At 53.9% G+C, this 25,480-nt stretch overlaps 1 protein-coding gene across 7 annotated transcripts in view; it reads left to right on the forward strand.

The window, feature by feature from the left end:
- LOC147108938 (DENN domain-containing protein 3-like) overlaps positions 1-25,480 on the forward strand; it is a 168,834-nt gene that overhangs the window by 140,899 nt on the left and 2,455 nt on the right. For 4 of the 7 annotated variants that reach the window (XM_086005898.1, XM_086005901.1, XM_086005900.1 and 1 more), the window contains exons 16-23: positions 2,167-2,340; positions 4,932-5,061; positions 7,820-7,927; positions 10,267-10,403; positions 11,794-11,963; positions 12,762-12,898; positions 19,866-19,984; positions 24,333-24,470. In XM_086005898.1, the coding sequence (XP_085862024.1) occupies positions 2,167-2,340; positions 4,932-5,061; positions 7,820-7,927; positions 10,267-10,403; positions 11,794-11,963; positions 12,762-12,898; positions 19,866-19,984; positions 24,333-24,470 (1,113 nt within the window). Of the gene's footprint in view, positions 1-2,166; positions 2,341-4,931; positions 5,062-7,819; positions 7,928-10,266; positions 10,404-11,793; positions 11,964-12,761; positions 12,899-19,865; positions 19,985-24,332; positions 24,471-25,480 lie in introns of those variants that run through there. The other 3 variants (XR_015080690.1, XM_086005903.1, XM_086005902.1) reach the window with 3 other exon arrangements.

Here is a 25,480-nt window from a genome sequence, read left to right on the forward strand (position 1 = left end):
CGGGTCTCAGTGAGCACAGGGGGTGATGGGTGAACGGGTCTCGGTGAGCACAGGGGGTGATGGGTGAACGGGTCTCAGTGAGCACAGGGGGTGATGGGTGAACGGGTCTCGGGGTGAGCACAGGGGGTGATGGGTGAACGGGTCTCGGTGAGCACGGGGGGTGATGGGTGAACGGGACTCGGTGAGCACAGGGGGTGATGGGTGAACGGGTCTCAGTGAGCACAGGGGGTGATGGGTGAACGGGACTCGGTGAGCACAGGGGGTGATGGGTGAACGGGTCTCGGTGAGCACAGGGGGTGATGGGTGAACGGGTCTCGGTGAGCACAGGGGGTGATGGGTGAACGGGTCTCGGGGTGAGCACAGGGGGTGATGGGTGAACGGGTCTCGGTGAGCACAGGGGGTGATGGGTGAATGGGTCTCAGTGAGCACGGGGTGATGGGTGAACGGGTCTCGGTGAGCTCAGAGGGTGATGGGTGAACGGGTCTCGGGGTGAGCACAGGGGGTGATGGGTGAACGGGTCTCAGTGAGCACAGGGGGTGATGGGTGAACCGGTCTCGGTGAGCACAGAGGGTGATGGGTGAACGGGTCTCGGGGTGAGCACAGGGGGTGATGGGTGAACGGGACTCAGTGAGCACAGGGGGTGATGGGTGAACGGGTCTCAGTGAGCACAGGGGGTGATGGGTGAATGGGTCTCGGGGTGAGCACAGGGGGTGATGGGTGAACGGGTCTCAGTGAGCACAGGGGGTGATGGGTGAACGGGTCTCGGTGAGCACAGGGGGTGATGGGTGAACGGGTCTCGGTGAGCACAGGGGGTGATGGGTGAACGGGTCTCGGGGTGAGCACAGGGGGTGATGGGTGAACGGGTCTCGGTGAGCACAGGGGGTGATGGGTGAATGGGTCTCAGTGAGCACGGGGTGATGGGTGAACGGGTCTCGGTGAGCTCAGAGGGTGATGGGTGAACGGGTCTCGGGGTGAGCACAGGGGGTGATGGGTGAACGGGTCTCAGTGAGCACAGGGGGTGATGGGTGAACCGGTCTCGGTGAGCACAGAGGGTGATGGGTGAACGGGTCTCGGGGTGAGCACAGGGGGTGATGGGTGAACGGGACTCAGTGAGCACAGGGGGTGATGGGTGAACGGGTCTCAGTGAGCACAGGGGGTGATGGGTGAATGGGTCTCGGGGTGAGCACAGGGGGTGATGGGTGAACGGGTCTCAGTGAGCACAGGGGGTGATGGGTGAACGGGTCTCGGTGAGCACAGGGGGTGATGGGTGAACGGGTCTCGTTGAGCACAGGGGGTGATGGGTGAACGGGACTCAGTGAGCACAGGGGGTGATGGGTGAACGGGTCTCAGTGAGCACAGGGGGTGATGGGTGAACGGGTCTCGGTGAGCACAGGGGGTGATGGGTGAACGGGTCTCGGTGAGCACAGACGGTGATGGGTGAACGGGTCTCAGTGAGCACAGGGGGTGATGGGTGAACGGGTCTCAGTGAGCACAGGGGGTGATGGGTGAACGGGTCTCGTTGAGCACAGGGGGTGATGGGTGAACGGGTCTCGGTGAGCACGGGGGGTGATGTGTGAACGGGACTCGGTGAGCACAGGGGGTGATGGGTGAACGGGCCTCGGTGAGCACAGGGGGTGATGGGTGAACGGGACTCGGGGTGAGTTAGGACACGGGGCAGTGAGCACAGGGGGTGATGGGTGAACGGGTCTCAGTGAGCACAGGGGGTGATGGGTGAACGGGACTCGGTGAGCACAGGGGGTGATGGGTGAACGGGTCTCGGTGAGCACAGGGGGTGATGGGTGAACGGGTCTCGGTGAGCACAGGGGGTGATGGGTGAACGGGACTCGGTGAGCACAGGGGGTGACGGGTGAACGGGTCTCGGGGTGAGCACAGGGGGTGACGGGTGAACGGGGCAGTGAGCACAGGGGGTGATGGGTGAACGGGTCTCAGTGCGAGTTAGGACACGGGGCAGCAGAGTTTTGGATGAGCTCAAGTTTACGGAGGGTGGAAGCTGGGAGGCCGGCCAGGAGTGTGTTGGAATAGTCGAGTCTGGAGGGAACTCTCAGCCCAGTGACACAGGAAGAGTCTCCACTATGTGCTGTTCACTCCCACTGCCCATGCACGCCCTGTCGGACGTCCCTGACACTGTCTGTTTGCGACCCTCAGGAGGTTGAGTCCTGTTTGCCGGTGTCCGTCTTTCCACTGAAGATCTTGGCCCTGAAGATCAAAGTCCGGGACAAGAAGGAACCCTTCATCGCCAACCTCAAGTCGGAACGGGACCTGTGGAAGGTGACTATCCGGGAGATGTGTGCGGGAAAGTTCCTGGCCGAGAGGCATAAGGTGAGACTGGAGGAAGCTGAGCTGCAGGGTAAAGAATTGTAACCTCCGCCGAACCAGATTCCCTGTGTTATACACTCTGGAGTTTAGAAGAATGGGAGGTGATCTCATTGAAACATATAAGATTCTGAGGGGGATTGACAGGGTAGATGCTGAGAGGTTGTTTCCCCCTGGCTGGAGAGTCTAGAACTAGGGGGCACAGTCTCAGGATAAGGGGTCGGCCTTTGAGGACTGAGATGAGGAGAAATTTCTTCACTCAGAGGGCTGTGAATCTTTGGAATTCTCTACCCCAGAAGGCTGTGGAGGCTCAGTCGTTGAGTATATTCAAGGCTGAGATCGATAGATTTTTGGGCTCTAGGGGAATTAAGGGCTATGGGGATAGTGCGGGAAAGTGGAGTTGAGGTCGATGATCAGCCGTGATCTTATTGAATGGTGGAGCAGGCTCGAGGGGCCGTATGGCCGACTCCTACTCCTATTACTTATGTTCTTATGTGTTGAATGAGGTCCCATGGCCAGTTATTTCTGGCCTCTGTCTTGTTTTAGGCGGGTTCCCATTTTTAGGTGGCAACATTCCACTGTCAAAGTTTTGGAGGGTCGCCAATCCTCCCAGAGTCTCCCGAAATTAAATATCAATCTCCCGGACACTCCTGTGAGCAATCCTGGGAGAAATATGTTAGGGGGGATTAAATACGCGGGGTTACGGGGATAGAGCTTGGGTGGGATGGCTGTCGGTGTAGGGACCGGGTGCTAGGGTTTGGATGATCAGCCATGATCTCGTTGAATGGCGGAGCAGGCTCGAAGGGCCGAATGGCCTACTCCTGCTCCTATCTTCTATGTTTCTATGTTTCTATGTTTCTCCTGTCTCTCTCCGCACGCGGATTCACGATGAACAGCGGGGCTGCCACGTACCCGCGATGCAATGGCGGCCCTCCGGTGGTTCCACGCGATGGACAGAGTGATTTCTGGAGTGCAGAGGATTGTGGGTGTTGTGACCGCTATCGTTGACCGATGGACATAATTGGGCGACCGATGGCAGGAAACATAGAAACATAGAAGATAGGAGCAGGAGTAGGCCATTCGGCCCCTCGAGCCTGCTCCGCCATTCAATGAGATCATGGCTGATCATCGAAATTCAGTACCCTGTCCCTGCCTTCTCCCCATATCCCTTGATCCCTTTAGCCTTAAGAAATATATCTAACTCCTTCTTGAATATATTTAATGAATTGGCCTCAACTGCCTTTTGTGGCAGAGAATTCCACAGGTTCACCACTCTCTGGGTGAAGAAATTCCTCCTCATATATGTCCTAAATGGCTTACCCCTTATCTTTAGACTGTGACCCCTGGTTCTGGACTCCCCGACCATCGGGAACATCCTTCCTGCATCTAGTCTGTCCAGTCCTGTTAGAATTTTATAAGTTTCAATGAGATCATGGGGTGGGGGGAGCGGGGGGGAGCAGGGTGGTGATGAAACCTCCTGGAACACAGTCCGACCCAAGGAGTGCGGGCTCTTCCCCGGTGACGGCCAGCTTTTACCGGGAGGCCCGGGCAAAGGCCAGCCTCCAGCCCGGCCCGCCTCCCCAGCCACCGTGACCTGGCTCAGGAACGCTCCCAGAGCCTTGTCAACCCCAGCACCGACAGCAGCCTCTCACTACTGGCAGGTCCGGACCTGCACCACGGGGAAAAGCCCAGCCGGTCTCCGAGCGGGGAAATACAAGGACAAAAGAACAACTTCACCCCTCCCGACACCCCGCACCGATCATCCGGGCAGTCCAAGTGTACCCAGCCTCTGGGGCAGGTTTAGGGGGAATTTGGCAAAGGGTCTACGTGTTCACTGGAGAGTAGACCTCACCACCTCGTGACTAAACCGGTCCAGGTCTTGATTTGGGTATGACATCAACTTCCTCTTCCGCAGAGAGTCAGAATTGTTGCAAGAACCAATTTTTCAAAGAATAGAACCGAGGGATGACCCCCCACCTCCCCCGCCCCCCCCCCCCCCCGCCTCTTCACCTCCCCATTTTTTAAGGGAGCTAAACATCTGGCTGGGGGAATGAGCCAGATGTGGGGACGGGCTCTAACCGCTGGTGTGAGGTAGTGACTGTGCAGGAACCGGCACCTTCTTGTGCTATGGTAAGAAATTAAACCGCGTGATGGCACCATTGAGATTCACCTGAGTTTTTTTGGGGGTTGGTGGGGGGAGCTCTGGAATTTCTGATTAGTTTCCCAATTTCCTCCTCTCCTCTCATAACGGTGCTGGGAGTCTTCCTCTAAAGCTCACCACTCCTGGCAGAGGAGTATGACAGGGCTGTTTGACCATGGAGTGCACCACCGCTAAGCCTGGCCCTGTACCTGCCCCAAGTCCCTCCCTAACAAAAGGCTCCTGTGGCGAGCTGTAGCCCTCCCCAAGCACAGACCAGGCCTCTCCCTGCTTAGATAGCTCAGCAGTTCTGCCTGGGGGTGACATTCTCCTCGTGGCCATGGTGGGGCCCAGCATCCGTCGATTGATGTGGGGATGGATGGGGAGGTCCCGGGACTGGTTTTATGGGGGAAAGTGGTGGGGCTGTTGCCTAACGAGATCCTTCCCTCCCTCCGTGCAGGATCCTCAGTACATCCAGCAGGCGCTCAACAACATCCAGCTCATCAACGCCGTGGCAAGGTGCAGCCTCCACCAGCGGCCCATGAGCATCGCCTCCAAGCTGGCGTACCTGGACAAAACAGCCGGCGAAGGTAGGGTCACTTCCAGCGCCGAGTCATTCCTTGTCTCTCTGCCATCGGTAATTGGGGCGGGGGGGGGGCACGGCGGAAAGCAAAAGACACATTTACGTAGCGCCTTTCACAACCGCCGTCAGTTTAACACCCTGTCGGCCTGAAGTGGTTAGCGCGCCAGCCCTTGCGTCGTGATTGGATACAGCGCTTTGTCAGGGCGCGCAGGTGCAAGTGTCAAACCTTGCTCCACCCTTCCCCCACTGTGGGCAAGATGCATTATCCCCAGCACCCCTGAACCCCTCTCTAATGGGTGTACGTGGGGACCCACCAAACCCACAAAAGTAATAGGGCTGGATTTTCTCAATGGGCAGCTTTCGGAGGCGGGACTGCTGCTTGCTGGCTTTCAATCCCGCCTCCATCAGCTTCTGGCCAACCAGCGGGATTTTCCCCTCAGTGACCTTGTTAAGCCCACCCGGCGGGCTCAGCAGGCCAATTAGGGGGAAGTCAGTGACAGAGCACGTCAACGTCTGACGTGTCATCTGTCAAGAACTTTTGAAAGAAGAAATGTCATTGTTTGACAGCTCTGTCAAACACTGACATTCTGTGTAGTTTGATGAGTCCTTGTGTTCAGGACTCATCAAACCTTTCAACTTTGCAGAAATCAGCTGGCTGTTGGTTCGGAGGATCCAACAGCTCGTCTGTGAAATCTACAATGGAGATGTCGGGACTCTGGCTCCACAGCGGCTGAAGGCTGTAGGTAGAAACAAAGGTAAGTGAACATTTCCTAACACTTTACACTCACCTCACATACTTACCACTCCACACTTGCACCCATCACTCACCTCTACATTGCACTTTCAGACCCCTCTGACCCCCGCAGACCTCCTTCTCGTCTCCTACACCCCGGTGGGATTCCCCGAGGTCGGGAAGCCTGCACTTTGGAACGAAAAATGGGACTAATCCTATTTTCTGCCTGTTAACAGGCAGTTAATAGGATTTAATCCCTTTCCCGCCTCGAGGGGACAGGACCCGGGGCAGGACAGCTTCCCGCCTCCTGGCAAGAGGGCGCGGAGGCAGGTTGGGGGCGGGTTTGCCAGCCGCCCCCACATTCTGCTACTTTACCGGCAGTCCCGCCTCCTCGGGGCTGAGAAAATCCAGCCCAAAGTGTCTCATGGCCTGTTCGTCCTGATCTATTCCCTGCTAATTAGCTGGTGACCTTGAAACAAAGAAAGACTTGCATTTCTATAGCGCCTCTCAGGGCCTCGGGACGTCGCAAAACGCTTTACAGCCAATGAAGTATTGTTTGAAGTGTAGTCACTGTTGCAATGTAGGAAATTACCAATTTGTGCACAGCAAGATCCCACAAACAGCAGTCTGATAAATGACCAGATAATCTGTTTTAGTGATGTTGGTTGAGGGATAAATATTGGCCCCAGAACACCGGGGAGAACTCCCCTGCTCTTCTTCAAATAGTGGCTGTGGGATCTTTTACGTCCACCTGAGAGAGCAGACAGGGCCTCGGTTTAACGTTTCGTCAGAAAGGTACTGCCCCTCCGACAGTGCAGCGCTCCCTCAGTACTGCCCCTCCGACAGTGCGGCGCTCCCTCAGTACTGCCCCTCCGACAGTGCGGCGCTCCCTCAGTACTGCCCCTCCGACAGTGCGGCGCTCCCTCAGCACTGCCCCTCCGACAGTGCTGCTCCCTCAGTACTGCCCCTCCGACAGTGCGGCGCTCCCTCAGCACTGCCCCTCCGACAGTGCTGCTCCCTCAGTACGGCCCCTCCGACAGTGCGGCGCTCCCTCAGTACTGCCCCTCCGACAGTGCAGCGCTCCCTCAGTACTGCCCCTCTGACAGTGCGGCGCTCCCTCAGTACTACCCCTCCGACAGTGCGGCGATCCTTCAGTACTGCCCCTCCGACAGTGCGGCGCTCCCTCAGTACTGCCCCTCCGACAGTGCGGCGCTCCCTCAGTACTGCCCCTCCGACAGTGCAGCGCTCCCGCAGTACGGCCCCTCCGACAGTGCGGCGCTCCCTCAGTACTGACCCTCCGACAGTGCAGCGCTCCCTCAGTACTGACCCTCCGACAGTGCGGCGATCCCTCAGTGCTGCCCCTCCGACAGTGCTGCGCTCCCTCAGTACTGCCCCTCCGACAGTGCGGCGCTCCCTCAGTACTGACCCTCCGACAGTGCGGCGATCCCTCAGTACTGCCCCTCCGACAGTGCTGCGCTCCCTCAGTACTGCCCCTCCGACAGTGCAGCGCTCCCGCAGTACGGCCCCTCCGACAGTGCTGCGCTCCCTCAGTACTGACCCTCCGACAGTGCAGCGCTCCCGCAGTATGGCCCCTCTGACAGTGCAGCGCTCCCTCAGTACTGACCCTCCGACAGTGCAGCGCTGCCTCAGCACTGGCACTGGGGGTATCAGCCTGGATTTTGTGCTTGAGTCTCTGGAGCGGGACTCGAACCCTCTGACTCGATGGGAAGAGCGTTGCCCACTGAGCCACGACTAACACCATTTTGGTCGGAGTCTGAGCTCTGGGAGGTTTCAGGAACTGTTGGCTTTGAGAACATTGACCACCAACATCGAGCTGTGTCCAGAGAGAAAGACCATCGCTGGCCTGGGCACCGCCTCTGGTCCTCAGTGTGAGGCCACTGACCGGCACTCCTTCAGCACAGGCATTGGAGCAAGCGTAGGGTTGAGTGGCAATGTTTGGGCGGAGGGGATGAGTGGTCCTCGAGGCAGTGGACGCTGCTTTCTTCACACTTCTCTTCTTCCTCTACATCAGAGCCACCCACTGTACCAAAGATGACATCAGATGCCCTGAAGCACACCCTTCACCTGTCCGATGCCAACTCTGCTCCCTATGCGGTTGACGTCCTCCTATACGTTCCTGGTAAGTTGCTGTCACAAACTACACTTAAACAATTAACATCAGGGAACTGGATGGTAGACTGGGTTGGACCCTTAAGTTATTAAAATCACTTCATCTCCTATGTAAACAGTTGCTGTGGACACCTGGCTGTCACATTTGTAGTTGCCTGTTACGCTTATAGGTGGCGCTATAATAGGGCTTTCCCAGCTTAGGGTAACGTTGCGGCTGTCACACTGTACCGTCACACTCTGCAGCTCAAGGGTAAAAACGGGACTGAGACCAAGTGAGGTCTCACGCTGCATACGGGAGTGGAACACTCTACTCTGCTCCCAACGTCACTCCCAGGAGAAGTTAACAAGATGGGACAGGACAGGATGGTGATGGAGGAGTTCGGGACATTGGCTGAAAGGTATGATTCTGTGAGTATGACTATGTCAGGCTGTTGCTTGACTAGTCTGTGGGACAGCTCTCCCAATTTTGGCACAAGTCCCCAGATGTTGGTGAGGAGGACTTTTCAGGGTCCACTGGGCTGGGTGTGCCGTTGCCGAGGTCGGTCTGGTTTCATTCCTATTATGTTTCATAGCGGTTTGTTACAACGGAGTGACTCGCTGGGCCATTTCAGAGGGCAATTAAGAGTCAACCACATTGCTGTGGGTCTGGAGTCACATATCGGCCAGACCGGGTAAGGACAGCAGATTTCCTTCCCTAAAGGACATTAGTGGGTTTTTACAACATCTGATAGTTTCATGGTCACCATTACTGATACTAGCTTTTTATTCCAAATTTATTTAAAAAACTGAATTTATATTCCCTGGCTGCCGTGGTGGGATTTGAACTCACGTCTCCAGGTCATTAGTCCTCGGCCTCTGGATTACTAGCCCAGTAAGATTACCACTATGTTACCGTCCCCCGCGCAGTCCTCCAGATGGGGTCTGACCAGAGCTCGGTACAACTGAAGCATCACTTCCTCACTATTCAAGCCCTGCTCCAGTGGCTTGAGTGCATCATCAAGGGTTACACGTAAGGGGAGTACTTCATTCGTGGACGAGCCGACTTTTGGATGAGACGTTAAACTGAGGCCCCGTCTGCTCTCTCTGTTGGATGTAAAAAATCCCACGGCCACTATTTTGAAGCAGAGCGGGGGAGTTCTCCCCGGTATCCCTCAACCAACACCAGAAAACAGATAAGATGGCCATTTAGCAGGTTTCCTTTCATTACAACAGTGACTACACTGCAAAAGTACTTCATCGGTTGTGAAATGCTTTGGGACATCCTGAAGTCATGAAAGGCGCTGTATCTTTACTGTGACCCTGTCACAAACTACACTTAAACAATTAACATCGGGGAACTGGATGGTAGACTGGGTTAGACCCATAAGTTATTAAAATCACTTAATCTGTCACATTCTCTCCTATGTAAACAGTTCCTGTGGCTGGCTGTCACATTTGTAGTTGCCCCTGACGCTTATAGGTGGCGCTGTAATAGGGCTTTCCCAGCTTAGGGTAACGTTGCGGCTGTCACAGTGTACCGTCACACTCTGCAGCTCAAGGGTGAAAACGGGACTGAGACCAAGTGAGGTAGGACGGGACGGTCAGAGAGTTTGCACAACCAATCTCACCCCTCCCACAGTGATCCGTTGAAGAGCAGCATTGGGCAGATGTTGCCAGCTGTCTCCCTCCCTCCCTCTCCAGCACCACTGGCTCGGGTAGAATCCCGACCTTCACAACCTATTCATTTATTTATTTTGCAAGTGAAGTCGTGCTTGTATCCTTCAGATGTGACTTGGATGTTCACCCCTCCATAAACTAGACCTCGTCCAAACCTCTGCTGCCCGTGTCCTAACTCGCACGGGGTCCCGTTCACCCAATCACCCCTGTGCTCGCTGACCTACATCGGCTCCCGGTCCGGCAACACCTCGATTTTAAAATTCTCATCCTCGTATTCAAATCCCTCCACGGCCTCGCCCCTCCCTATCTCTGTAACCTCCTTCAGCCCCACAACCCCCCCGAGATCTCTGCGCTCCTCTAATTCTGGCCTCTTGCGCATCCCCGATTTCTATCGCTCCACCATTGGCGGCCGTGCCTTCTGTTGCCTTGGCCCTAAGCTCTGGAATTACCTCCCTAAAACTCTCTACCTCTCTCTCCTCCTTTAAGACGCTACTTAAAACCGACCTCTTTGACCAAGCATTTGGTCACCTGTCCTAATATCTCCTTATGTGGCTCGGTGTCAAATTTTGTTTGATAATCGCTCCTGTGAAGCGCCTTGGGATGTTTCAATACAGTAAAGGTGCTATATAAATACAAGTTGTTGATGTTGATGATGATGATGTGGAGATGAAGTTGTGGCCTCTTCCTTGCCAGGTAACCTGGACCCCTGCGAGAGTGCGGACACCCACCCGAAGCTGTGGTGCGCGCTGAGCGATGGGCGGGTGATGATGTACAACGCTGCCACTTGGATCATGGAGCAGCCGCCCGTGCAGGCGGGGCGCTCGAAGCTGGTAAGTGATGGGGAGGCCTCGGCAGCCGGGAACCGCATGGGCCGCGCCTCCCCCCACCCCCCGATCCGTGCCAGGCGCATTTAGCGAACCGCGGGCGGTGTGTCGGAGGGACAGAGCAGAGCCGCCAACGCATCATGGCTATGCGGCCTGGGTTAGAAACTGGCGGCCCGATTCTCACGCGGAATTGGGCCTCGTTTCAGTAGAATCACAGAATAGTACAGCAAAGGAGGCCATTCGGCCCATCGAGTCTGTGCCGGCTCCTTTGACGAGTAATCCAGTCAGTCACACTCCCCCCGCTCTTTCCCATATCCCTGCCATTTGTTCTCCTTTGAGTATTTATTCAATTCCCTTTTGAAGGCTCCTATTGAATCTGCCTCCACCGCCCAATCAGGCAGCGCGATACAAATCCTCACCACTCGTTGTGTAAAATCGTTTTTCCTCATGTCGCCTCTGGTACTTTTGCCAATCTGTGTCCTCTGGTTCTCGACCCTCCTGCCACTGGAAACACTTTCTCCTTATTTACTCTACCTAAACTCTTCATTATTTTGAACACCTCGACTATATCTCCTCTCAGCCTTCTCTGTTCTAAGTCCAACAATTCCAGTTTCTCCAGTAGCTGTCAGGCCTCCAGAGGTTGGAGATGTCAGTCGGGTGGGGGGGGGGGGAAAAGCAGGATCGGGGGTGGGAAAGCTGATCACGACCGCCAGCGTCCCTCACTCCCACCCCTCCCAGCTCCCTAGGACATTAAGTATTACATCGAATCTACAACACAGAAACAGGCCCAACTGGTCCGTGCCGGTGTTTATGCTCCACACGAGCCTCCTCCAACCCTCTTCATCTCACCCCATCAACATATCCTTCTATTCCTTTCTCCCCCATGTGTTTATCCAGCTTCCCCTTAAAGGCATCTCTGCTATTCACCTCAACCACTCCCTGTGGTAGCAAGTTCCACATTCTCACCACTCTCTGGGTAAAGAAGTTTCTCCTGAATTCCCGATTGGATTTATTAGTGACTATCTTATATTGATGGCCCCTAGTTCTGGTCTCCCCCACAAGTGGAAACATCTTCTCTACGTCTACCCTATCGAACCCCTTCATAATCATGAAGACCTCTACTCGGTAAGGAAAGAAAATGCTTACTTATCAACAATGCCACAAAGCCCCAGAGGGGTAAATTTATCCTCTTGGCCCTGGGCAGTGATCTACCTGAGCCCGTTCTAGATCCTCCGGCTCAGCACACGAGTCTCAAAAAATAACGGGCAGGAGAAGATCAGCTGGTCCATCGAGCCTGTCTGAATTGGGAATCCAAGAAGGGCGGCTCCCGGAGCCTGGCACCACCAGCCCGATGCCCGCTGCTTGACGGATTCTCTTCCTTTCTCTCCTGGCATAGAACTGTATGATTGGCATCGGCCATGAGCAGGTGTGGCTCGGATCCGAGGACTCGTTCATTTACATCATCGACACACTGGCCATGACCTGCAACAAGCGGCTGGTGGGGCATCGGAACCAGGTGTCGGACATGATCCAGGAGGAGGTGGAGGAGAGTGGTGAGAGCACCAGGTGATTGCCCCCTCCGATCCCGACCCCCGACCCCCAACCCCCGGCCCCCAGCGCGGGATCTTCATTCACTAAAGTGAAGATCGAAACTAACACAGAGTTCACAGATCCAGCAACATCCGTCAATCACACCCCGGCACCAGTCACACACTTCATCACTAGTGCCGGAAAACCCACTGTGACACACTCACTGACACACTCACTGACACACTCACTGACACACTCACTGATTCACACTCACTGATTCACACTCACTGATTCACACTCACTGTGACACACTCACTGTGACACACTCAGAGACACACTCACTGATTCACTCACTGTGACACACTCACTGTGACACACTCACTGTGACATTGTGACACACTCACTGACACTCACTGTGACACACTCATTGTGACACACTAACTGTGACACACTCACTGTGACACACTCACTGATTCACACTCACTGTGACACACTCACTGTGACACACTCACTGTGACACTCACTGATTCACACTCACTGTGACACACTCACTGACACACTCACTTTTTCACACTCACTGATACACACTCACTGTGACACACTCACTGACACACTCACGGTGACACACTCACGGTGACACACTGATTCACACTCGCTGTGACACACTCGCTGTGACACACTCGCTGACATGCTCACTGTGACACGCTCACTGATCCACACTCGCTGTGACACACTCACTGTGACACACTCACTGTGACACACTCACTGTGACACACTCACTGATTCACATGGCAACGTATGAAGAACTTTAACACTTTCTTCTTTTCACCCCAGTCAGATCTACTCCTGTAGCCTGGATGGGTCCATTCTCCTGTGGGACCCGGTGTTGATGGAGATGAAGAGTCAGTTCCAGTTACCCCAGTGTTGGCAGCTCACAACCATTGCCCTCCATCGCGACCAGATCTGGTGCTGTGAGTAGGTCTTGACGTTGGGATGGGGGGGATGATGGGAGGGGGCAGGAACAGAGTCTGTGGGAAGAGAAGCCGATCAGCAGGTCTCCTGTGAGTCCCAGTGTGTGAACTGCAGCTTCATCTGAACCCGCACATCTTGCAAATACATGGCAGAAACACAAGGACACTCCTTAACCTGACATTTCCCCAACGGGTTGTTGCCCAATTGTCCCCCCAGCCCTGAAGGCACGGACTGTTCCTGGGGTACAGTACCACGGGGGACCGCAGCCCTCTAGTGGTCATCCCTCGTGTGTGAGCTTAGACAGTGAAAGCTGCTCATCCCACCCCTGCCTGCCAACTCGATCACCAAACGTGGCATCATTTTGTTTGCTCCAACCTATCCCCTGGAGCACTGAGGTCACCTGTACCATCTCCGACAGAGTGTCAGACGTGGCTCATCGAGTCATAGAGTTATACGGCACAGAAAGAGGCCCTTCAGCCCATCGTGTCTGCGCTGGCCATCAAGCCCTGTCTATTCTAATCCCATTTTCCAGCATTTGGTCCGTAGCCTTGTATGCTATGGCATTTCAAGTGCTCATCCAAATGCTTCTTGAATGTTGTGAGGGTTCCTGCCTCTACCACCCTTTCAGGCAGTGAGTTCCAGATTCCAACCACCCTCTGGGTGAAATAGTTTTATTTCAAATCCCCTCTAAACCTCCTGCCCCTTATCTTGAAACTATGCCCCCTGGTTATTGAGCCTTCCACTAAGGGGAAAAGTTCCTTTCTATCTACCCTATCTATGCCCCTCATAATTTTGTACACCCCAATCAGGTCCCCCCTCAGCCTTCTCTGCTCTAAGGAAAACAACCCCAGCCTGTCCAGTCTCTCTTCCGTGGGCAGCACTCTCGCCTCTGAGTCAGAAGGTTGTGAGTTCAAGTCCCACTCCAGAGACTCAAGCACAAAATCTAGGCTGATATCCCAGTGCAGAACTGAGGGAGTGCTGCACTGTCGGAGGGGCAGTAATGAGGGAGTGCCGCACTATCGGAGGGGCAGTACTGAGGGAGCGCCGCACTGTCGGAGGGGCAGTACTGAGGGAGCGCCGCACTGTCGGAGGGGCAGTAATGAGGGAGTGCCGCACTATCGGAGGGGCAGTACTGAGGGAGCGCCGCACTGTCGGAGGGGCAGTAATGAGGGAGCGCCGCACTATCATAGAAACATAGAAGATAGGAGCAGGAGCAGGCCATTCGGCCCCTCGAGCCTGCTCCGCCATTCAATGAGATCATGGCTGATCATCCAAATTCAGTACCCTGTTCCTGCCTTCTCCCCATATCCCTTGATCCCTTTAGCCTTAAAAAATATATCCAACTCCTTCTTGAATATATTTAATGAACTGGCCTCCACCGCCCTCTGTGGCAGAGAATTCCACAGGTTCACCACTCTCTGGGTGAAGAAATTCCTCCTCATTTCAGTCCTAAATGGCTTACCCCTTATCCTTAGACTATGACCCCTGGTTCTGGACTCCCCGGCCATCGGAAACATCCTTCCTGCATCTAGTCTGTCCAGGCCTGACAGAATTTTATAGGTTTCAATGAGATCCCCTCTCAATCTTCTAAACTCCAGTGAGTATAAGCCCAATCGACACAATCTCTCCTCATACGTCATTCCTGCCATCCCAGGTATCAGCCTGGTGAATCTTCGCTGCACTCCCTCCATGGCAAGAACGTCCTTCCTCAGATAAGGCGACCAAAACTGCACACAATACTCAAGGTGCGGTCTCACCAAGGCCCTGTACAACTGCAGCAAGACATCCTTGTTCCTGTACTCGAACCCTCTTGCTACGAAGGCCAACATACCATTTGCCTTCTTAACCGCCTGCTGCACCTGCATGCTTACCTTCAGCAACTGGTGCACAAGAACACCCAGGTCTCTTTGCACTTCCCCTTCTCCCAATCTATTGCCATTCAAGTAATAGTCTGCCTTCCTGTTTTTGCCACCAAAGTGGATAACCTCACATTTATCCACATTATAGTGCATTTGCCATGTTTCTGCCCAATCACCCAACCTGTCCAGATCGTACTGGAATTTCATGACATCCTCCTCACAGCATACCCTCCCACCCAGCTTTGTGTCATCTGCAAATTTGGAGATATTACATCCAGTTCCCTCGTCCAGATCATTAATATGTATTGTGAACAGCTGGGGTCCTAGGACCGATCCTTGCGGTACCCCACTAGTCACTGCCTGCCACTCGGAAAACGACCCGTTTATTCCAACTCTTTGCTTTCTGTCCGCCAACCAGTTCTCTATCCAAGTCAATACCTTGCCCCCAATCCCATGTGCCTTAATTTTGCACGCTAATCTCTTATGCGGGACCGTATCGAAAGCCTTCTGAAAGTCCAAATATACCACATCCACTGGTTCTCCCTTATCTATTTTACCAGTTACATCCTCAAAAAATTCCAGTAGGTTAGTCAAGCATGATTTACCTTTTGTAAATCCATGTTGACTTTGTCCGATCCCATCACTGCTTTCCAAGTGCTCTGCTATTACATCTTTTATAATAGACTCTAGCATTTTCCCCCCTACTGATGTCAGGCTTACCGGTCTATAATTCCCCGCTTTTTCTCTACCACCTTTTTTGAATAGTGGGGTAACATTAGCTACCCTCCAATCCATGGATACTGTTCCAGAGTCTATCGAGTTCTGGAAGATGACCAGCAATGCATCTACTATTTCTAGGGCCACTTCCTTAAGTACCCTAGGATGTAGATTATCAGGCCCTGGGGATTTATCGGCCTTCAGTCCCATCAATTTTCCTAACACCATTTCCCTACAAATACTGATTTCTTTCAGTTCCACCCTTTCATCAGACCCTATGTTCCTCGGCATCTCTGGGAGGTTATTTGTGTCCTCCTTTGTGAAGACAGAACCAAAAAATGTATTTAGTTGGTCCGCCATTTCTTTGTTCCCCATTATAAATTCCCCTGATTCTGACTGCAAGGGACCTACGCTTGACTTCACCAATCTTTTTCTCTTCACATATCTACAAAAGCTTTTACAGTCAGTTTTTATGTTCCATGCTAGCTTACTCTCATATTCTATTTTCCCCTTCTTAATTAATCCCTTTGTCCTCCTTTGTTGAATCCTAAACTGCTCCCAATCCTCAGGATTATTGCTTTTTCTGGCCAATTTATATGTCCTCTCCTTGGATCTTATGCTATCCCTAATTTCCCTTGTTAACCACGGTTGAGTCACCTTTTTTGTTTTATTTTTATGCCAAACTGGGATGAACAAATTCTGTAGTTCATCCATTCGGTTTTTTGAATGTTTGCCATTGCCTATCCACCGTCAACCCTTTGAGTGACATTCCTCAATCAATCCTACCCAACTCGCTCCTCAGACCATCATAGTTTCCTTTATTTAAATTTAGGACCCTAGCCTCTGAGTCAACTACTTCATTCTCCATCTTAATGAAGAATTCGATCATATTATGATCGCTCTGACCCAAGGGGCCTCGTACAACAAGATTGCTAATTAATCCTTTCTCGTTACATAATACCCAGTCTAAGATGGCCTGATCTCTGATTGGTTCCTCGACATATTGGTCCAGGAAACCATCCCATAAACACTCCAGGAATTCCTTCTCCACAGTATTGTTACTAATTTGGTTAGCCCAATCTATATGTAGATTAAAGTCACCCATGATGACTGCTGTGCCCTTATTGCACGCTTCTTTAATTTCCCTTTTAATGCCATCCCCAACCTCCGCTTTACTGTTTAGAGGTCTATATACCACTCCCACTAACGTTTTCTGCCCCTTAGTATTTCTCAATTCTACCCATACAGATTCCACATCATCAGAGCTAATATCCTTCATTACAATTGTGTTAATCCCTTCTTTAACCAGTAATGCTACCCCACCTCCCTTTCCTTTTTGCCTATCTTTCCTGAATATCGAATACCCCTGGATGTTGAGTTCCCAGCCTTGGCCATCCTTGAGCCACGTTTCCGTAATCCCAACCAAATCATAATCGTTTACCTCTATTTGCGCAGCCAATTCATCCACCTTATTACGAATGCACCTCGCATTAAGACACAAAGCCTTCAGGCTTGTTTTTTTAACGCTCTTAGACCTATTAGAATTATTATTTACTGTGGCCACGTTTGATTTAAATCGTTCATTTCTCTGACTGCCACTTTTGTTTTTCTCCTTCCTATCTTTTGCTTTTATCCTTGTTTCCTTTTCCTCTGTCTCCCTGCTCAGGTTCCCAACCCCCTGCCATTTTAGTTTAAACCCTCCCCCAGAGCACTAGCAAACACTCCCCCTAGGACATCGGTTCCAGCCCTGCCCAGGTGCAAACCGTAAGGTTTGAACTGGTCCCACCTCCCCCAGAACCGGTTCCAATGTCCCAGGAACTTGAATCCCTCCCCGTTGCACCATTCCTCTAGCCACGTATTCATCTGAAATATCCTTCTATTTCTACTCTGACTAGCACGTGGCACTGGTAGCAATCCTGAGATTACTACCTTTGAGGTCCTATTTTTTAATTTACCTCCTAACTCCCTATATTTCGCTTTTAGGACCTCATCCCACTTTTTACCTATATTGTTGGTGCCTATATGCACCACGACAACTGGCTGTTCACCCTCCCCTTCCAAGATGTTCTGCAGCCGCTCAGAGACATCCTTAACCCTTGCACCAGGGAGGCAACACACCATCCTGGAGTCTCGTTTGCGGCTGCAGAAACGCCCATCTATTCCCCTTACAATAGAATCCCCTATTACTATAGCTCTCCCGCTCTTTTTCCTCCCGTCCTGTGCAGCAGAGCCACCCCTGGTGCCAGGAAGTTGGCTGCTGCTGCTTTCCTCTGATGAGCCATCCCCCCCAACAGCACTCAAAGTGGTGTATCTGTTTGAGAGGGGGATGTCCACAGGGGACCCCTGCACTACCTGCCTGCACCTAGTACTCTGCCTGTTGGTCACCCATTCCCTTTCTTCCTGTCCAACCTCTACCTGCGGTGTGTCCAACTCCGTAAACGTGCTATTCACGACGTTCCGAGCATCGCGAACGCTCCAGTATGCATCCAATCGCAGCTCCAGTGCCGCAATGCGGTCTGTCAGTAGCTGCAGCTGGATGCACTTCCTGCACATGGAGTTGTCAGGGACACAGGAAGTGTCCCTGAGTTCCCACATATCACAGGAGGAGCATACCACGTGGCCGGGCTGCCCTGCCATGACTTACCCTTTAATTAATTAAATTTAAATTAAATCAATCAATCCCACTAATTACACTACAGTTAAATGGTTTACCAACATTCCCCGCTACATCAGAGAGACCGTGGTAACTATAAACAACAGAGTTAAAGTTTAAAAAAGAGAGAAATACTCACCAACCAATCACTTACCTGTTTCCTGGTGACCTCTCCCGCTGCTGAATTGGTAAGCCTTGCTGAATCCACTGCTTTTATCCGCCGCCGCGCTCGCTGCTCCTCACCCAGGTCCGCCACTCTGGTCGGGCCTCGCCTCGTTGCCGCCACTTTTAAGCTCCGCCGCAGTCCTCACTCCACACCCAGGTCCGCCGCTCTGGTCGGGCCTCGACTCATTGCTGCCACTTTTAAGCTCCGCCGCGGTCCTCACTCTACACCCAGGTCCACCGGTCTGGTCGGGCCTCACCTCGTTGCTGCCGCTTTTAAGCTCTGCCGCGGTCCTCACTCCACACCCAGGTCCGCCGCTCTGGTCGGGCCTCGCCTCGTTGCCGCCACTTTTAAGCTCCGCCGCAGTCCTCACTCCACACCCTGGTCCGCCGCTCTGGTCGGGCCTCGCCTCATTGCCACCGCTTTTAAGCTCCGCCGCGGTCCTCCACACACTGGTCGGGCCTCGGAGGGGCAGTACTGAGGGAGCGCCGCACTGTCGGAGGGGCAGTACTGAGGGAGCGTCGCACTGTCGGAGGGGCAGTACTGAGGGAGCGCCGCACTGTCGGAGGGACAGTACTGAGGGAGCGCCGCACTGTCGGAGGGGCAGTACTGAGGGAGCGCCGTACTGAGGGATGTGCGATTTTTCGGATGAGACGTTAAACCGAGACCCCATCTGCTCTCTCAAGTGGACGTAAAAGATCCCATGGCACTATTCGAAGAAGAGCAGGGGAGTTCTCCCCGGTGTCCTGGGGCCTATATTAACCCCTAAACCAACATCACTAAAACAGATTATCTGGTCATTATCACATTGCTGTTTGTGGGAGCTTGCTGTGCGCAAATTGGCTGCCGTGTTTCCCACATTACAACAGTGACTACACTTCAAAAGTACTTCATTGGCTGTAAAGCACTTTGGGACGTCCAGTGGTCGTGAAAGGCGCTATAGAAATGCAAGTCTTTCTTTTTCATTTGACAATGGCTTCAACATTCGATGTCTTTCTTTACTTTCTTTGTTTTCTTTCTCTCCCCCCTGGAGGACCTGTATCACCCCGGGAGGTGCATCTCCCCACACAGCCACTGAGAATGTTTGGTCCTTCTATTCTGAAGACATCCATCAATTTAAAAGCTACAAAATGAACTTAGTGTGTAAAATATTAACCAAGTTCTATTTAATTCCTCCTCCATATCTTCCTCATTTCTCTCTCGATATCTCCTTTGTCCCTTCACACTTCTCTTTGTTCTTTCTCACTCTCTTTCTCTCCTTGATTCTCTTGAGCTCTCGCACTCCTCTCCCCCCGTCCTTGTACTCTCGGGCTCTCGTTCTCCATCTCTCTTTACTCCTCTCTCTTCCTCTCCCATTCACTCTTTTTCTTTCTCACTCTCTGCTTTCTCCCCATCTTTTTTTCCTCCTTCCCTCTCTCCCCGTCTCCTTTACTCTTGTCCTTTCTCTACTTCTCTCTTTTGTTTTCTCCCTCTCATTCTCTCCTCTCCCCGTCTCCCACTCCCCTCCTCTCGTTTCACCTTTCGTTCTCCCGCGCTCTCCCCTTCCTGCTCTCCTCTCCCCTCTCCATTCCCAGGTGTGCAGTACAGTCTGCTGGTCCTTGCCCGGGATGGGGAGCAGCTGCAGGAGATGACCTTTTTCCCCAGTCCGGAGACAGGAGCCATCCTCATGACCTCCTTTCTCATCATTTCTCAAGTATGTGAATCCCGGGCTGGGGGGGTTGGGGGTCGGGGTCAGGGGTCAGGGGTTGGGGTTTGGGTTGTATTATCATCCTACCCAAATTATTTGAATGTTTGCAAAAATCACTTTTTCTGTTTCCTGCTCAGCTTCACCCTCTGGTGGAATCCGCCCACTTACACCCCCCCCCCCCCCCCCCCCCCCCGAGAACAGATTGCTACACAAACACTCACTGATTCATCGACCCACAAACTCACGCCCTTCTAACTCTCCCTCACACCATGGACAGGATACAGGAGAAATCTGCTCACCTCTCACTTTACCCTCCAAACTCTCACACACAGATATACAAACTCACACTCGCACACTCTCTCACACACTCACACACACTCTCACACACTCACACACACTCACACACACTCACACTCACACACTCACACACACTCACACTCACACTCACACTCACACTCACACACTCACACACACTCACACTCACACTCACACTCACACTCACACACTCACACACACTCACACACTCACACACTCACACTCACACACACTCACACTCACACACACACTCACACACTCACACACTCACACTCACACACACTCACACTCACACTCACACACACTCACAAACTCACACTAACACACACTCTCTCACACTCTCTCACTCTCTCTCGCACTCTCTCGCACTCTCTCATACTCTCTCGCACTCTCTCTCGCACTCTCTCGCACTCTCTCTCGCACTCTCTCGCACTCTCTCTCGCACTCTCTCTCGCACTCTCTCGCACTCTCTCTCGCACTCTCTCGCACTCTCTCTCGCACTCTCTCGCACTCTCTCTCGCACTCTCTCGCACTCTCTCTCGCACTCTCTCGCACTCTCTCGCACTCTCTCTCGCACTCTCTCGCACTCTCTCTCGCACTCTCTCGCACTCTCTCTCGCACTCTCTCGCACTCTCTCTCGCACTCTCTCTCGCACTCTCTCTCGCACTCTCTCTCGCACTCTTACACACACACACACCCTCACACACTCTCACACAAATCAGGCGCTTTACTGAAAGAGATGAAAGAACCTTGGTGCCAACCAGGAAATTGCTGTAATGGTGACACGTGGAGGGTTTTGATTGATGAGGCTCTGGGGTAAATTCCTCACTCACCTCCTGGGATTCATGATCTGGCGGGGAGGGAGAGGGAGGGGTGGGTGGATCAGTGCCCGCTTTGGCCCCCCACATGATTCCCGCCCCAAGTTAAAATTGGCCGCTCTGTGTCAGCTTGGCTCAATGGTAGCAAGTCAAACTGTTCTCAAATCAAACCCCAGTGCAGGATCCCACCACACACTCCAGGGCAGTACTGAGGGAGCGCCGCACTGTCGGAGGGGCAGTACTGAGGGAGCGCCGCACTGTCGGAGGGGCAGTACTGAGGGAGCGCCGCACTGTCGGAGGGGCAGTACTGAGGGAGCACCGCACTGTCGGAGGGGCAGTACTGAGGGAGCGCCGCACTGTCGGAGGGGCAGTACTGAGGGAGCACCGCACTGTCGGAGGGGCAGTACTGAGGGAGCGCCGCACTGTCGGAGGGGCAGTACTGAGGGAGCGCCGCACTGTCGGAGGGGCAGTACTGAGGGAGCACCGCACTGTCGGAGGGGCAGTACTGAGGGAGCGCCGCACTGTCGGAGGGGCAGTACTGAGGGAGCGCCGCACTGTCGGAGGGGCAGTACTGAGGGAGCACCGCACTGTCGGAGGGGCAGTACTGAGGGAACACCGCACTGTCGGAGGGGCAGTACTGAGGGAGCGCCGCAATGTCGGAGGGGCAGTACTGAGGGAGCGCCGCACTGTCGGAGGGGCAGTACTGAGGGAGCACCGCACTGTCGGAGGGGCAGTACTGAGGGAGCACCGCACTGTCGGAGGGGCAGTACTGAGGGAGCGCCGCACTGTCGGAGGGGCAGTACTGAGGGAGCACCGCACTGTCGGAGGGGCAGTACTGAGGGAGCGCCGCACTGTCGGAGGGGCAGTACTGAGGGAGCGCCGCACTGTCGGAGGGGCAGTACTGAGGGAGCACCGCACTGTCGGAGGGGCAGTACTGAGGGAGCGCCGCACTGTCGGAGGGGCAGTACTGAGGGAGCACCGCACTGTTGGAGGGGCAGTACTGAGGGAACACCGCACTGTCGGAGGGGCAGTACTGAGGGAGCGCCGCAATGTCGGAGGGGCAGTACTGAGGGAGCGCCGCACTGTCGGAGGGGCAGTACTGAGGGAGCACCGCACTGTCGGAGGGGCAGTACTGAGGGAGCGCCGCACTGTCAGAGGGGCAGTACTGAGGGAGGGCCGCACTGTCGGAGGGGCAGTACTGAGGGAGCGCCGCACTGTCAGAGGGGCAGTACTGAGGGAGGGCCGCACTGTCGGAGGGGCAGTACTGAGGGAGCACCGCATTGTCGGAGGGGCAGTACTGAGGGAACACCGCATTGTCGGAGGGGCAGTACTGAGGGAGCACCGCACTGTCGGAGAGGCAGTACTGAGGGAGCGCTGCACTGTCGGAGGGGCAGTACTGAGGGAGCACCGCATTGTCGGAGGGGCAGTACTGAGGGAACACCGCACTGTCGGAGGGGCAGTACTGAGGGAGCACCGCACTGTCGGAGGGGCAGTACTGAGGGAGCGCCGCACTGTCGGAGGGGCAGTACTGAGGGAGCACCGCATTGTCGGAGGGGCAGTACTGAGGGAACACCGCACTGTCGGAGGGGCAGTACTGAGGGAGCACCGCACTGTCGGAGGGGCAGTACTGAGGGAGCGCCGCACTGTCGGAGGGGCAGTACTGAGGGAGCGCTGCACTGTCGGAGGGGCAGTACTGAGGGAGCGCCGCACTGTCGGAGGGGCAGTACTGAGGGAGCGCCGCACTGTCGGAGGGGCAGTACTGAGGGAGTGCCGCACTGTCGGAGGGGCAGTACTGAGGGAGCGCCGCACTGTCGAAGGGGCAGTACTGAGGGAGCGCCGCACTGTCGGAGGGGCAGTACTGAGGGAGCGCAGCACTGTCGGAGGGGCAGTACTAAGGGAGCGCCGCACTGTCGAAGGGGCAGTACTGAGGGAGCGCCGCACTGTCGGAGGGGCAGTACTGAGGGAGCGCAGCACTGTCGGAGGGGCAGTACTGAGGGAGTGCCGTACTGTCGGAGGGGCAGTACTGAGGGAGCGCCGCACTGTCGGAGGGGCAGTACTGAGGGAGCGCCGCACTGTCGGAGGGGCAGTACTGAGGGAGCGCCGCACTGTCGGAGGGGCAGTACTGAGGGAGCGCCGCACTGTCGGAGGGGCAGTACTGAGGGAGCGCCGCACTGTCGGAGGTGCCGTTTTTTGGATGAGACGTTAAACCGAGGCCCCGTCTGCTCTCTCAGGTGGACATAAAAGATCCCATGGCACTATTTCGAAGAAGAGCAGGGAGAGTTCTCCCCGGTGTCCTGGGGCCAATATTTATCCCTCAATCAACATCACTAAAACAGATTATCGGGTGATTATCACATTGCTGTTTGTGGGAGCTTGCTGTGCGCAAATTGGCTGCTGCGTTTCCTACATTACAACAGTGACTACACTTCAAAAAGTACTTCATTGGCTGTTAAGGGATGTCCAGAGGCAACAACAACTTGTATTTATATAACGCCTTTAACATAGTAAAACATCCCAAGGCGCTTCACGGGAGTGTAATCACACAAAACCTTTGTCACCGAGCCACATCAGGAGACATTAGGGCAGGAGACCAACAGCTTGGTCAAAGAGGTAGGTTTTAAGCAGCGTCTTAAAGGAGGGAAGAGAGGTAGCGAGGCGGAGAGGTTTAGGCAGGGAATTCCAGAGCTTAGGGCCCAGGCAACAGAAGGCACGGCCGCCAATGGTTGAGCGATTATAATCAGGGATCCTCAAGAGGACAGAATTAGAGGAGCGCAGAGACCTCGGGGGGAGTTGTGGGGCTGAAGGAGGTTACAGAGATAGGGAGGGGCGAGGCCGTGGAGGGATTTGAAAACAAGGATGAGAATTTTAAACTCGAGGTGTTACCGGACCGGGAGACAATGTAGGTCAGTGAGCACAGGGGGTGATGGCGAACGGGACTCGGTGCGAGTCAGGACACGGGCAGCCGAGGTTTGGATCACCTCAAGTTTAGGTAGGGTAGAATGTGGGAGGCCGGCCAGGAGTGAAAGCCAGGAGAGGCTGTGAAAGACACTGCATCAATGTAGAATCTTTACTCCCAGCACACTTGCTTCATGTCTGGGGTTTTCCTGCTTTAATGATGTCTACGCAGTGAATGATTTTATCGTTTCCCCTCCCCTCACCACCCGCGGTCTGACCAGCGCCGGATTGCTCCAGTTTAACCCCAGTTTGATTTCCTGTTCTAGAAAGATGAGCTGTGGATGGTTTGCAGTCAGAGAGCGAAACTGTACATCTGGAAAACTGACAACCTAAAGAATCCCTTCAAAATAATCCCACTGCCCGACTGCACAGAAATCGCTTGCATGATTCACGTCAAAAAACAGGTTAGAAAATAATGTGGCATGAATCAGGATAAGATGTCTAACTCTAACCCAAACTGACTCCTAACCCTGACACTAACTCTGACCCTAACCCTGACCCTGACCCTAACCCTAACCCAAACTAACTCCTAACTCTGACCCTGACTCTGACCCTAACCCTGACTCTGACCCTAACCCTGACTCTGACCCTGACTCTGACCCTGACTCTTTCTCTAATCCTAACCCTAACTCTAACTCTAACTCTAACACTAATGCTAACCCTAATACTAACCCTAATCCTTAACCCGAACCCGAACCCGAACCCTAACCCAACCCCAAGCTAACTCCTAATCCTGACCCTAACCCCCAAAATAACTCCTAACCCTAACCCCAAACTAAATCCTAACCCTAACCCTAACTCTAATCCTAAATTCACTCCTAATACTAACCCTAACTCTAATTCTAACACTAACCCTAATACTAACCCTACCTTAATCCAACCCAAACCCTAACCCTACTCCCAGAGTGATTAATTGTGGCTGAAACACGGGACTCCCCATCGAGGGAGTGGAGGATCATTGGGAAAGTCTCCACCAGCGGCCAGACCAGCCTGGGTGCCCGTCTTACAGAGCGGCGAGGATCCACTCTGGCACCAGCCCCCCTCGCAGGTCCTGACCGCGATACAAGTTGAGTGTATAAATGAGTCTGTCCCGGGGTTCTGGGATGGAGCCCAGGCGGGGACAGACCGGCTGGTGCAAGTTCCGCCCCCGGCACATTCCTGGCGGCCGTTCGACCAAAGCAGTCCATGATCACCCTCTGCACCAGCGGCCTCCTAATCCCATGAGCTGCCCCAGTTCCCTTTATCCCCCTTTCCTTCAACCTCCTCTCGAACCTATTCCTAAATGTTGTCATGGTCTCTGCTACAATCACTAACTCTGATAGTGGATTCCACAGACTGACAACCCCCTGTGTAAAAAGAAGTTTCTCCTGCTCTCTGTTCTAAATCTCTTAAGTTTAATCTTCTGTCTACGTCC

This window comes from Somniosus microcephalus, chromosome 13 (genome assembly GCF_052327205.1).
Source record: "Somniosus microcephalus isolate GS21.2 chromosome 13, FLI_Smic_1.0, whole genome shotgun sequence".
In the NCBI taxonomy this organism is placed as follows: Eukaryota; Metazoa; Chordata; class Chondrichthyes; order Squaliformes; family Somniosidae; genus Somniosus; species Somniosus microcephalus.